The sequence below is a fragment of the Lissotriton vulgaris genome, unplaced genomic scaffold (assembly GCF_964263255.1).
Source record: "Lissotriton vulgaris unplaced genomic scaffold, aLisVul1.2 SCAFFOLD_797, whole genome shotgun sequence".
Lineage (NCBI taxonomy): Eukaryota > Metazoa > Chordata > Amphibia > Caudata > Salamandridae > Lissotriton > Lissotriton vulgaris.
Genome location: NW_028255715.1, coordinates 359,823 through 374,297, shown reverse-complemented (window position 1 = coordinate 374,297; position 14,475 = coordinate 359,823). Strand labels below are relative to the sequence as shown.

Below are 14,475 nucleotides of genomic sequence, written 5' to 3'. Positions count from 1 at the left end.
AAACTCACACATTTGAAGGTGCTCTTGTGATAATGAAGAAAAAGTGGTTCTAAATAAAATATTTGCTCAGGATCACACTATTTGGGACCAGTTTACAGGACAAGTTGGTTAGAGTTTGGTCCAGTAGATTATTTAAGTTATTAGCCCTTCAGGTCTAGTAACATTTTTATAATTTTTCGAGGCCTGCAACTATAAAATCATGATGTCTTGAGGATTGGGGAGGGGCTGTGCAGCCCCCCTCTCCCCTTTCTTTTATTTATTTTTATCCCCATGGGATTGCAGCATTTGTTTGCCAAGTTAGCTTTTTGGGGTCAGGCTAATCCTAAATCCTGTACTGACTGCCAGCAACATTTTTCACATGTTGCTGGCTGCCAAACCGAACACTCGCTCCTGTGGTAACAAGATTGCCCACAGGCCATTAGCTAAACAGCATTATGTTTTTTTAAAGTGGGGGGGGGACTACGTGGTCCGCCTCCCTGAGCTTAATGATGCCCATTAGGCCTTGGGGATCCCAGGGCCTTATGTTTTTTAGAGGGAAGGAGGTCTATGTGGATTCCCTCTTTGAGCCAAGTGAGAGTTAACAGTAAATCCGCTCCCAGCAAGCAGGAGCAGGAAAACTTTCCTGCTCCCGCCTGCTGGGAGTGGACTTTTCATTTGTTTTCCTGATCAAGGAATTGCTCCTGCATGCAGCGAGCACCATTTTTTGCTGCTCCCTGTGTGCGGGATTGCCTTATGCCAGATAAGTTATGTTTATCTCAAGAAACTATCATTTGTGCTTTAAGGTAACTATAACTTGTGCCCTCCCCATGCACGGCTACTTACTCCACATATTACATCAGTAATGGCATCTTGAATGAAATCATTCATTATTTAACTGCAACATTTGCAATAAAATCAGTGATGCGAAAACCGTGCATGAGCATGCTCGAGTTATAGTTAGGGCACAAGTTATCGGTTCTTGCGTTAGTTATAACTATAACTGTTGAATTTCTATGGTTTTGTGTGTGTAAGATCTAAAACCAACTATAAAGCCCCTTGAACCTTTGTTTTTTTCAGTGAATTTCTAAGGTTTTTTTAAATTCTGTTTCCTAACTATAAAATCCCTGTAACCTTTGTTTTTGTCAGTGAAAATATAAGATAGAAAGATAGATACACACACATTTTGCAAAGTCTTCTGTGATTCTGTAAATTGTCAAGACACTCCTGTGCTTATGACTTCGATGAGGATTTACCTGGAAGAAAACTAAGATTACAGATAAGAAACATTTCCTTTATTCCTCTGCAGTAGGTAAAATTGGAATAAATTGGTGTTTTGCTGAAGTGTAAAAGAGATGGTGCCCTTTTAATTTATCAAGACACCCGTGGCATACAGTATGGCACAGCAAGACCCAGGCACTGCACTGCGTCCTTTTCTGAGTGCATGTTCTGAAAACTGAAAACATTATTTTGTTTAAAGGTGCAGAAAAACGTAGTAAAGCACGCTATTCTTTTACAAAGAGGTATTTTATATTTAATATACATCATTTATCATAAAATTGCACGAATCTACTTATGCCCAAGTCCGGTGGGGTAAGCAGGGTGAGGTAACTGAACGTTTCCCTGTTAACAAGAGAGTTTGGCAGGGGTGCTTTCTATCCCCTACCCTCTTCTCATTGTTTATTAACAATGTTATCTCATATTATACTGACTACCCTACCGATGCTTCCACTCTCGCTGGTTCGAGGGTACCTCTTTTAATGTTTGCAGACAACACCTTAATTTTGTCTAAAACACAGGTCGGTCTGCAAAGAGCCCTCGATAGATTTGGTCTTTTTTGCAAGGACCATGATCTTGTTGTCAATGTTGACAAAACAAAGTTCATGGTGCTGCATAAATATAAATCTGTCAAAGCTAGAGTAGAAATGAACACGAGAATCTTGAACAAACTGATTTTTACATATTTAGGTGTTAAAATGGTTAAAAGGATAAATTGGAAGCCACAGATGGATTTGCTAGTCCTAAGGCACAACCAATTGGCAGGGGCGCTTCTGAAAGAACATCGTTTATCTCAAACCAAACCAGCTGCTCCCGTTTTAGCTATATACCATGGGAAGGTCAGGACCTCAATAATTTATGGTGCTGAACTATGGGGGTTTGATAATGTAGCTTCTTTAGTCCAAGGGCAGAATACATTTCTGAGGGCATTGATCGGCCTCCCTCAGTCCACCCCTCTTAGGCCATTATATCAAGATTTGGGATGTATTTCGTTTGAGGAGGCCACAGGCTTTAGACCTCTTGCCTATTGGCAAAGGCCTTGGACTACCCCGGAGTCAGCTTCTTATGCGCAAGCTGTTAAGCATATTAGAAATGCTGATAAAACTAATAAAATATCTTGGTTACAAAGGATTAAGGCTACATTAGCAGATATGGGTCTCACCCATTTGTGGCATGACCCAGAAGGGAATATTTTCCCTTCAAAAAAAGATTTTAAAGCCTTATATAGGGACATGGCAAATTTGAAATGTATTTCCCGGTGAATGCTACTTCACTAACAGGTCTCTTTCTGGAACATAAAATTGATATCTGAAAGAAACACGTTAGTATTATATTCCTTACCTTAGAATATCCCCAGGCGTCAGACTGGATCCGGAAATGTTTGCGTAGCAATAACCCTGCGCGTCATCTCCGGCTCCGCCGTCGTCTGCGCCGGGATGACGTCGTCGGAGTACTTAGACGCCGCCTATGCGCGCTGACGTCAGTTCTTCTTTTTTCCGCGCCAGCTAGCGCAGATCCGGAGAAGCTCTACCCCTTAGTCACTTTTTGACTAAAACTTTTTTGATCATTTTTGATCATCTTCAAGACGCTCGACTCTTCAGGTGCCGGTAGGGATGCCCGGGTTCAAGCCTTGCTCGAGGTGTAGTCGACTGATGTCGAGTACCGACCCCCATCGCCGTTGTCTGCAGTGCCTAGGCCTCGACCACGACGACCGTTCCTGCTCCAAATGTCGAGCTCTGACGTCGAAGGCTAGGCGGGAGCGGTCCCGCAAGCGGCTCGAGCTCCGGCAGTCAGCCCGTGCCATTCGAGGTCCCGGTCCCATGGGAGGTCGAGGGATCGGTCGCGGGGACGGAGCCCTCGCAGCTCCGGAAGTCGGCATCGGTCTTCTGGTTCCTCCTCAGGTAAGAGGCATGAGAGGTTGGAGCGGTGTCATCGTTCCTCCGACCGCCCCCGACGCTCGCCTGACGCGGCCGGGGTTTTGGGTGGCACCACCCACGCGGCTCCGCAGTCGCTAGCGCTGCATCCTGCCCCATACCTTCGGGTCCCTGAACAGGGTGCGACGCCGGAGGAGATCGAGTGGTACCTCATGGCCATGAGGTCGCTCTCTTCTCCACCGGACCCCACGGCGCCTTCGAGCCCAGTGGGTCCTGCTCCGGGGCCTGGCGGGTCGAGTGCTCCGGCACCGACGCCGCAGACGGCTTCGGCCTCGGTGCCGCCGGCGACTTCGGCCCCGGCGCCGCAGGCCCCGGCCGGGTCTGGGTCCGGATCGACGCCGGTCGGCCTCACGACCTCACCGGCGTCGTCCCCAAGGGTGTCACCACCGGCGCCGACTTCGGTCGACGCCGGCCCCAGTTCTTCTGTCAATCCCGTTCAGCCGTCGACCAAGCCCCGTTGGGCGCCGTACGAGACAGCTCTGGGTACATTCTACTTTAATGAACGGGCCCCAATTGTTGATCCTGGCTACCAGGCATTGGGTGATGAAGAGGACTGGGAGGGGTCTGAGGACCCTCTGACGAAGGAATGTCAGGACCAAACGGACTGGACAGAGGAGCTTGGGGAAGCCAGTGGCCTGGACCTCTCTCCAGACACTGGTTTTGTCTCCCCTCTAACCGTGGCTACGGAAGAGGGGGCAGCCTATAGCGTAGTTCTGATGCGGGCGGCTAAAGCCTTAAACCTTACGCTCCCCTCAGCGGCCGTGAGGACTAATCTCCTCACCGAGGTCCTCAAACCGCAGTCAAGCTCGGTCGAGCCTCTGCTGCCGTTCAATGAGGCCTTATGTGACGTTCTGCTGGGCACCTGGTCCAAGCCCGCCTCAGGCCAGCCTGTGGACAGGAACGTGGCCAGACGCTACCGCCCGGCTCCGGGTGACCCAATTTTCCTGTCGACCCATCCAACCCCTGAGAGCCTGGTTATCCAGGCCTCTAACTCCCAGACCACATTCCCGTCGGCACCTCCCGACAGGGAATCCAAGAGGTTCGAACAGTTTGGCAAGAAGGTTTTCTCGTCCCTTAGTCTGGGACTGCGGTCAGTCAACACCGCATGCCTCTTGGGCCGCTATACCCACACCCTGTGGGACACGGTTGCGGACGTGCTGCCACAATGCTCTGAGGAGGTCAGGGCTAAACTCACCCAAGCCCTAGCGGAGGGTCGGGATGCGGCACGGTACTCTATCCGGTGCGGACTGGATACCACCGATACGCTAGGCAGAGCGATGGCCACGACAGTGGCGGTCAGACGCCACGCCTGGCTACGGTGCGCCAATTTTTCGGCCGATGTCCAGGCCACGCTTCTGGACATGCCGTTTGATGGCGTCGCCTGTTTGGCGACCAGGCAGACCACGCGCTTTAAGGACTCCAGGGCTACGGCCAAGTCCTTGGGCCTCTCGGCCCCGCGCCAGCAAATGGGTGCCTTTCGCTCCTTTCGTGGCCAAGGAAGGGGCGCCCCCACGCGGACCGTCAGCCACACACCGCAGCAGAATGTCCAGCGCGGTGGCGGCCGTGGAAACCGCCGGGGAGGCGGCCGGGGTCCCAGGCGAGGCCAGTCCGCACCCGCTCCCGCAGCTCCCGCCTCAAAACCTTCCGAGTTTTCAGGCCCATGTGACGCCAGTGGGGGGCAGGGTCCGCCATCACCTCTTCCACTGGCGCACAGTCACATCGGACAGGTGGGTGCTGCAAATCGTCCGAAGGGGCTACTCCCTCCCCTTCGAGTCGATCCCTCCAGCCATGCCACCGCAGTACCACCGCGTGTCGGGGGACCACTTACAACTTCTGCAAGAGGAAGTTACGGCCCTCTTGGCCAAGGGGGCCATCGAGCGCGTTCCTGGGCCAGAAGTAGGGTGTGGTTGCTACTCCCACTACTTTCTGGTCCCCAAGAAGGGCAAAGGGGGCCTACGCCCTATCTTGGACCTACGGAGCGTCAACGGCTTCCTCCGGAAGGAGAAGTTCAAGATGTTGACTTTAGCTCAAGTCTTGACTGCCCTATACCCGCAAGACTGGATGGTGGCGTTGGACTTGCAGGACGCCTGCTTTCACATCCCCGTCCTGCCGGCCCACCGACGTTGCCTGCGGTTCACGGTAGGCCTCGAGCATTTTCAATTCACTGCGCTCCCCTTTGGCCTCACAAGCGCCCCACGGGTGTTCACGAAAGTGATGGCGGTGGTCGCAGCTCATCTGCGCAGGTTGGGGGTATCCGTCTTCCCCTACCTCGAAGACTGGTTGTTGAAGGCGGGCTCGCCCCAGACAGTCGTCAACCACCTCCAGATTACGGCGGATCTCCTGCACCAGCTGGGGTTTTCCATCAACGTGCCGAAATCACACCTGTGCCCCTCTCAGAAGCTCCTCTTCATCGGAGCTGTTCTGGACTCGGCGCAGTTTCGGGTTTATCCTCCCGAGCAGCGTGTCCGGGATATTCAGGCGTTGATTCCCATCTTCCAGCCGCTATCCCGGGTTTCGGTCAGGTGGACGCTGCGGCTCCTGGAGCTGATGGCTTCCTGAATCCTTCTGGTTCATCACGCCCGTCGGCGGATGCGGGCTCTGCAGTGGGACCTGAAGTTTCAGTGGGCCCAGCATCAGGGCAACCTGTCCGACCATGTTCTGATCTCGGAGGGCACTGCGAAACAGTTGCAGTGGTGGCTCACGGACCGCGATTGGGTCAACGGCAGATCCCTCTCCCTTCCCCAACCGGAGCACGTGGTTGTGACAGACGCGTCCCTCCAGGGCTGGGGAGGCCACTTGGGAGAGGCGGAGATCAGAGGCCTCTGGTCTCCGGCGGAGTCCCAGCTCCATATCAACCTTCTGGAGCTGAGAGCGATTCGTCTAGCACTGAAAACATTCCTCCCCTCTGTTCGGAGGAGTGTAGTGCAGATGTTCACGGACAATACCACCGCCATGTGGTACTGCAACAAACAGGGCGGTGTGGGGTCCTGGACCCTCTGTCAAGAGGCTCTGCGGCTCTGGCAGTGGATGGAACATCAGGGCGTGACCCTGGTGGTTCAACACCTGGCAGGTTCTCTGAACGCCAGGGCGGACGAACTCAGCCGACGGTGCTCGATGGATCACGAATGGCGTCTGAACTCGGACGTGGCGCAAGGTATCTTTCTGCGATGGGGAGAGCCTTGGTTAGATCTATTCGCCACCGAAGAGAACGCACAATGTCATCAGTTCTGCGCGTTGGAATTTCCAAGGCGGCACTCGCTCGGCAACGCATTTCGTCGCGAGTGGAGTTGCGGTCTGTTATACGCCTTTCCGCCTATACCACTTCTGCCCAGAGTGCTGAAGAAGATCAGGCGCGACCGGGCCCAGGTAATCCTTGTGGCTCCGGACTGGGCTCGAAGGTACTGGTATCCAGAGCTACTCAACATGTCAGTCGGTCCTCCGATCCGTCTGCCTCTTCAGGAGGACCTTCTGTCGCAGCAGCAGGGGACGGTCCTCCACCCAAACCTGTCCAGTCTCCACCTCCATGCTTGTAGATTGAGCGGCGGCAGTTGAGGCCATTTGACTTGCCTCCTGAAGTTTGTGATGTTATTCTGGCAGCCAGGCGTCCCTCCACTAAGTCGGTATACGCCTGCCGGTGGAACAAGTTTGTGGCATGGTGCACAGAAAAGGCTGTGGATCCCCTTTCTGCCCCTCTTTCTGAAGTTCTTCTCTTCCTTCTTTCTATTGCCCAGCAGGGCTCTGCTCTGGGCACTCTCAAGGGCTACCTTTCTGCCCTTTCAGCCTTCCTAACGCTACCTGATCAACCTTCTTTGTTCAAGTCCCCTATAGTAACTCGTTTTCTGAAAGGCATCACACAGATGTTTCCACCTGTCCCTTTTGTGATGCCTCAGTGGGACTTGAACCTCGTTCTTACTTTCCTGATGTGCGCTCCCTTTGAGCCACTTCACTCTTGTCCTCTCCGTCTTCTCACCTTAAAGACGGCTTTCCTGGTTGCCATCACCTCTGCCAGAAGGGTGAGTGAGCTCCAGGCTCTATCTTGTAAACCTCCCTTCCTGTCTGTGCATCCGGACAAAGTGGTGTTGCGTACAAAACCATCTTTCCTGCCCAAGGTAGTCTCTGCTTTCCACATCGGGCAGTCCATCACCTTACCCTCCTTCTTCCCGCCTCCGCATCCCTCAAAGGATGAAGAGCGGTTCCATCGTCTGGACCCAAAACGTGCGCTTTTGTTCTATGTGGATCGCACACGCCAATTCCGGGTGGATGACCAACTCTTTGTTGGCTACGTGGGTGCGAAGAAGGGACGGGCGGTGCATAAGCGGACCATCTCTCGGTGGGTTGTCTTATGCATCAAGGCGTGCTACTCCTTGGCTAGAAAGGAGCCTCCAGTTGGGCTGAGGGCCCATTCCACTCGGGCCACGGCGGCTACTACTGGCCTTGGTCGGGGAGTCCCTCTGCAGGACATTTGCCAGGCGGCGACGTGGGCCTCGCTGCACACCTTTGCGAGGCACTACTGTTTGGACAGTCAAGTCCGGAGGGATGACTTCTTTGGCCGTTCCGTCCTCCAGGACTTCCTGGTGTGAGTATTGGTTCGCAGACCCGCCACCGGGGTTGGTATTGCTGGGGTATCTATTCTAAGGTAAGGAATCTAATACTAACGTGTTTCTTTCAGATGAACAAGTTACTTACCTTCGGTAACGATATATCTGTAAGAAACATTAGTTAGTATTAGATTCCTTACCGCTCCACCCATCCTCCCCGTTCTGCGAACTGATACCTAGGGTTAAGATTTTCCCCTTTCAGGGACCTAGTTTCTTGGCACCAGTGTTGGTTCTACCATGGCTCTGCGTATCTGGCGCGGAAAAGCTGTGGCTAAGAACTGACGTCAGCGCGCATAGGCGGCGTTTAAGTACTCCGACGACGTCATCCCGGCGCAGCCGACGACGGACGCGGAGCCGGAGACGACGCCTAACGACGCGCAGGGGTATTGCTACGCAAAACTTTCCGGATCCAGTCTGACGCCTGGGGATATTCTAAGGTAAGGAATCTAATACTAACTAATGTTTCTTACAGATATATCGTTACCGAAGGTAAGTAACTTGTTCTACAGGTTGGAAGCGTACTAGGACATCATAATGAGTCCCGGTGATAGGAAGCTCTATCATCAATTTAGAGTGGGCACTCTCCCCTTAAAATCTTTTTCAAGTAAGTGGGGGATGGTACAAGACTCAAAATGTTACTGTTGCCCCTGCATGGAAGAGACTTAATCACATGTTCTGTTTGTATGTCCTGCATATAAGGGTCCTCGCCATAAATGGCTCAAGCCAGTCTGTGCTAAAATAGGAACAAGATCTTGCCAAACTGCCTTATGTACCTTGAGAACTGGTACAAGTGAGGTCATAGTTTTTGCTATGGCTAAATTTTGGAGCTGGACGTGGGTACTTAGCAGGAACAGGTTGCAGGCATTATGTAACTGATGTTATTTGACATGGCTTAATAGTTTGTATTTATTAACTTGCACATGAGATTGTGGTCCTTATCCAACCCTGTGTATTTTTAGCCTTTTAACTTGATATGTTTTTTATGGGACCTTTTATGAATTTTATTATGTGATTGTTTTAAAAGTCATTTTTGGATTCTTAATACTGTATTTTATGTGTTTTTTAGGATTGTTCAAATCGAATAAAGACTAATTGAAATGATCGTATTTAATATATACTCTACTTTCTTTATTCCAATTTTCACAGAGATCGGTCTAATGAGACCTAAAGCCTTTAGTTCAGCAGTTAACTCCCAACAACCTGTCACTACTTCCACAAATGAAAAGCAAGTAAGAAATACAGGGATTCCTTTACCAACAAGCAAATTACCTGTCTCATCAATTCCAAAGTCAATTGGCCTCAAAGCTCGATCTATAACCCCTGGACTGGTTGGAGCACAGCCTAACTTGGACAAGCCAGCTGGAGCACGCTTTGGATTGCCCAGGCCAACATCAGCTCCTGCTACAAAAGGACCACACGGTGAGAGCCATGACTGGTTTTTTTCTTCTATCTAGCTAAAATAAAATGTTTTTGTTCTTACCAAGCTGCCTCAGAAGTGTTGTGAATTATAAAGAAAATGAGGAACGATCCAGTGTTAGGTACTATAGAAATGTTCCTATGACATTCATCAAACCACGTTACACTTCTTCATATAATCCTTATCAAGGATTTATCTCTGAGAATTAGTCTGTGTTCGAAGGCTGTAGTTGTGCATATTATTTCTAGAAAATGTGACTTCAGATATTAATTGATTGCGAGTAAAATGTCTGATAAATGTCCGTGTATATCTGATACTTGTTTCATTATTCTAGTATTTCGCGTTTTACTCTAAAACAGTGTCATCTACTTCAGAGAAATAAGCCTCAAATAAGCAAAACAGATCTGTTAATGGTGAATATCTATGACAGATTAGCAAAGCTATGTTTAAAGTGACTCTGACTTCAGGATATAACTCTGCTCACAGCTCAGCATTTGATCGAGGTTTTTTTCCTTCATGGCTTTCATGGTCTCTCTTCTGTTGGAGATTTACAAGTTGAAAAAGAGTTTGTCATTCTGGGCAATTCTCTCAGTAAGAGCAGATATAAACAAAACGTGATTCTCGTACTTGCTGTCCATGGTGCAAACTTTTTTGTTTCTGACAGCGTAGAATGCATAATGAATTAAAAGAAACTGGTGTGCTTCGCATTTCCTATCTTTTTATGACCTTGAATGGTGGATTCTTGGGCAAATGAGATACAAGCATTTGATTTTCTCTCCTAAGAGCAAATATTTATCCTGTTTTGTTTTTATTTATGATGAATGCAGCACAAATTGCTCATGAAGAAATATCACTGGCTGAATGCCAAACATTACCTTTCTTGCAATTCACCATTCCAGCACCGAGACACCACGGGTATTTGTTGCGCTCTACAAATTGCCTAAATAAATAAATAAATGTGACGTCGATCTCAGATCTGCTAGGGCACTTGTGCAAGCCGTTCTTAGAACGGCAAACCTTTCGTTATCACTTTGCTGGACATTTTGCATATGTGTAGACCCTTTCCATGCATGGACACTCTTTCCATGTACAGACACTTCAGAATACAGTCAGTCAGTCAAAAGTCTTTATTTCGATTAATTAAAATCATAAAAGCAGCATCAACAACAACATACATACAAGTTAAAAAGTTTTAAGAAACTATACACAAAGGAATGGGGATACTATTTTTTTTGCAGCTATCGAAACATATGCAATAGTATATACAATTCATGACTTGTGCATAATATGTACAAATATGTGCAAATAGCAAATTTAGAAGTGCAAATAGCAAATTTTGTATGAATGGAAATACTAATTTTGGCAGCTATTAAAACATATGCAAAACACATACAGTTCATAACTTGTGCATAATATGTACAAACATGTGCAAATAGCGAATTTGAAAGTGCAAATAGCAAATTTTACAGCCCCACAAAATATTTGATGCAAGCATGATGTTATACAAAATTCAAATATACATGCTTAGTTACAAATGACGATTTGATCAAATATACGCTCTTGTATCACCTCTATTTATATGCTTAGTGAGAGTGACTACCCCCTTATCACACTCCTACATCTTGAAGTGGACAGATATTCCCAATACTTTTATTAATCCTTACTGCTGCCACCAGGAAGCTAGCTACACTAAAAATAGTGTGCACGCTGCCCAATATCTGCAAGTGCAAGAGAGCTGGTCTCACTTGCAAGAATCCAGCTTTCCTCAGTATGGGCAGTAGAAATATTTTACGGGGCACAGAGTACTTTTCACAAAACATAATTAGAGGGAGTGTATCTTGAGGGGAGAAATTGTCACAAGAGCATGGTGCAGAATTTTCCGGTTTGGCCCATTGCTCAAAATATCCCACAGAAAAGTGTATTAAATTAAACTTAAGTCTTGTCAGCAAGAAATGATGGAAAGGTTTTATGGCAATCCTTAAGTAGGGTTCAAGTGAGGGGGATGACTGCAGAAGATAAATACTTCTTACACCCTTTTTTTTTAGCTCCTCTTCCTCTGTCAAACTCCAACAACGTTCTAAAGTTTTGTTTGATCCAAGCCACGTCCTCCTTCTTAATGCTCTCAGAAGCCGTGTAAAGTTCGGGTCTGCCCAGTCTGGCACACGCCGCTCTAACGTATGCCAGCCAGGGGATTCCCTCGGCCTTTTCCAGTGTCAGGCAGTTTTTTAGGATCAAATGGTTTCGTGTGATTTCCTCGTTGAGCCACGTTGATGCCCAACAAATTAGGGGCACAGTCTTTAGGTGATCTGTAATGTAACCTAAGCCTAGTTCTGAATGTATTGAGAAAGTTGGGGTTGATTGTGGGACAAATAACAGGGATCTAAGGAATCTGTTTTCCACAAGCTGGATTTTGCTAACAGAGGCATAACCCCAGATAGATGCCCCATAGGATGCAATAGCGCAACATTTAGATTTATATATTTTTAGCATTGCTTCCATGGGTCTGGCTCCCAGTTTTTTGGCAAAATTGAGAAGGGCTGATGTGTATCTTGAAACAGCGTTGCTTTTCATTTTTTCTTGGGGGAGCCAATTACCTAGTTCATAAAAAAGGACACCTAAATAATTAAAAGCAGGTACCCTTGTGAGATGGTTACCCAGAATACATTTGTTAGGGAACATGAGGGGATTGAGCCATTTAGCTCATTCTTAGGGTTTAATTCCACAGCCTACTGCCCTAAATCAGACAATTTTAAAACATATAACTCCACTGAAAATTTATCGAGGCTGTCATACTTCATTTGAGTTCCTAACCATTTACTACCCCCTGGAGTAAGCCTTGACTACTCACTATTGGCACCTTTGGAGAAAGTTTACAAAATGTGCAAGTCTGTCACACAAATAGAATGAACTTGCCTTAAGACCTGAAACACCAATGGTAAACTACTGTATTCACTATATACACTGCAGAGTAACCGTCTACTGTCCCAGGACCTAAAGAAAAGGTCTCATAATATACTTCTGCCTTTTCCCATTGTTTTAATATGGCTTACAAATCGGCACAATGCAGGTGGCGAGAGTCCTTGACAGGACGCTTGGCAAGGTGGGCAATTCCGGTGGCTTAGCAGACACCACATTAGACTTTACATCTAATCCTAGCTTTACAGTTTTACCCAAGTATTCTAGAAATAAACACTGAATTCAACATCTGGGTAGGCCCACAATACAGACATTTGTTTGGGAAGGGTAGTCAGTTGGTCTTTCCGTCAGAATCACTGTAACCCCAGTTGAGTGCTAGTGGAATAGCTGAAAACTGTGCAACCAGGCGACAGTAGGGCCTAGTCACAAAGCATTTTGAGTACATAAAGTTTTACCTCTCTAGTGCTCTTTTACATACTCTCGTATAAATTTGTGAATTTGCCCCAAAACATCTAAAAATAGAATATTCAGGACATTTTCATATGCAATTGTGTACATTTACTAATAGGGTGTTGGAAGTTTCAGGGCCAAATCACAGAGGTGTGTAAGATGACATAAAAGACTACTGCATTACTAAAGATGTATTTAGGAATAGTGTGGAGAAAAGATGCTCCGGACACTTATCCTAGACAGCCCAGATGTAACAAATGTACTCATGTTGTGCCTCACAGTTGAGGACCCTAACCCGTTAAGTATTACTTTGTCACAGTTTCGTTAACAGCCCTCCTCCACAGTTACAGAATGCACTGTGACAAACGCAGGCATATTACATCTGCTCAGCGTAAGACGTATTCGGAACATCTTCGCTGACTCCACACACATATGCCCCAGGCAATGTATCTAACATTGGGCAGGAAATTAAAGATGTCATACATATGGTATAGCTAGCTGTGTTTTTAAAAAGACACACTGGACACTGAAAGACGTAAATTACAGAAACGTCAGTAATGCCCATCAATTCTCTTTGTCAGTTACTGTTGCATGCCGAAACCTATCGAACCAATGTATGTCATGAATGTGTTTACTATGTAGAAAAAATAAATAAAAGAAACTCAATAAAAACAGATGTTAACCTCATCAGAGCTTCGAACGTTCAGCGCCCAGTGCTGAACGTTCGAAGAACGAATGCTGGCTCGACAGCCAACGGTCGTGCGCAGCACTGGGGAGGTAGTGCTCGTGACGACCGTTGGCCATCGACAGCAGTTAAGGGGTTAAAAAAAACAAATGTACTTATGTTGTGAACCCTAATTTTATTGGTGGAATTTTTGTGCGCTAATTTGTAGCCCAACTTAATACATAGCACGTTCATCACCAGTCTACCTTTTTTCATTCTAGAGAAGCCAATCGGTCAGCCTTGCTATTTTTTCTATGCCTTTGAGTGCTTCACATAAAAACACCTGCCTTTTTTATGTCTAGCCTACTAGACCGTGCGTACACTGTCTGCTCAAGATATATTGTCTGCTTACAGTGCGCTTAGAGCCCGCCCATTACTTACCATTTGTTGACTTTGTAGACACTCTCATTTGCTAGATTCTCATTTGTTAGCTTATGTGGGCTTTACTTCCTCGTCATGTGTTTGTCCCTCATCTGAGGCATTCACATATTATTGTGTTCTTCCAGTGCTCATTTTTCATGTGCCATTTTTATTCTTTTTGTTTAGTTTCCCATCTGTCTCCCTCATGTACTTCTCTGCCGCGCTTGTATTGCTCTTTCTCTGCCCGTATGCTTCTCCTCATGGTCTCCTTCATATGTTTGCCCTCTTGTGCTTCTTCCTCCACCATGCATTGCATTCTCTACATTGCTCTCACGGTTTGCTTCCCCTCTTCCCGCTCCACGTTTTATTTATTTATTATAAAGTTTTGTATAGCGCGAACAAGACCCGTGGGTATCAGAGCGCTTCACAGTATGAAGACGGTTATGATTCACATATGTAGTAACACTTATTATACACAGAATATGAGGTAGATACTTGTTTGAAATATGTTTGCTTTCTCTCCCTATGATGCTTTCTCTCCCATTGCTTCTTTCACCTGCACCAGTGTGTTTCTTCCCCCCACTTGTGGCCTCTGTTTTGCTTCCACCCACCTATACCCTCTTTGTTGCTTCCCCGCAGCCTCACCCCTGTGTTTCCTCCGCCTGCTTCCCATATTGCTTCCCCTCCAGCTTTTCTTTCCTCCTGTTCACTACTTTTTAATTTTGTTTGCTGATCCTACTATGATTTGAAAAGAAAAATAATAACGCAAATAGGTCCCAAAGGCAAGAAATATTGACTTTGCCAATGTTTGTGTTGTTGAGC

General features: G+C 47.3%; 1 protein-coding gene across 1 annotated transcript in view; it reads left to right on the top strand.

Moving 5' to 3' along the window:
* Window positions 1-14,475, top strand: part of PSRC1 (proline and serine rich coiled-coil 1) — a 317,916-nt gene that overhangs the window by 247,567 nt on the left and 55,874 nt on the right. Inside the window, exon 6 of the mRNA XM_086952027.1 lies at window positions 8,933-9,205. Within this exon, the coding sequence (XP_086808153.1) occupies window positions 8,933-9,205 (273 nt within the window). The remainder of the gene's footprint in view (window positions 1-8,932; window positions 9,206-14,475) is intronic.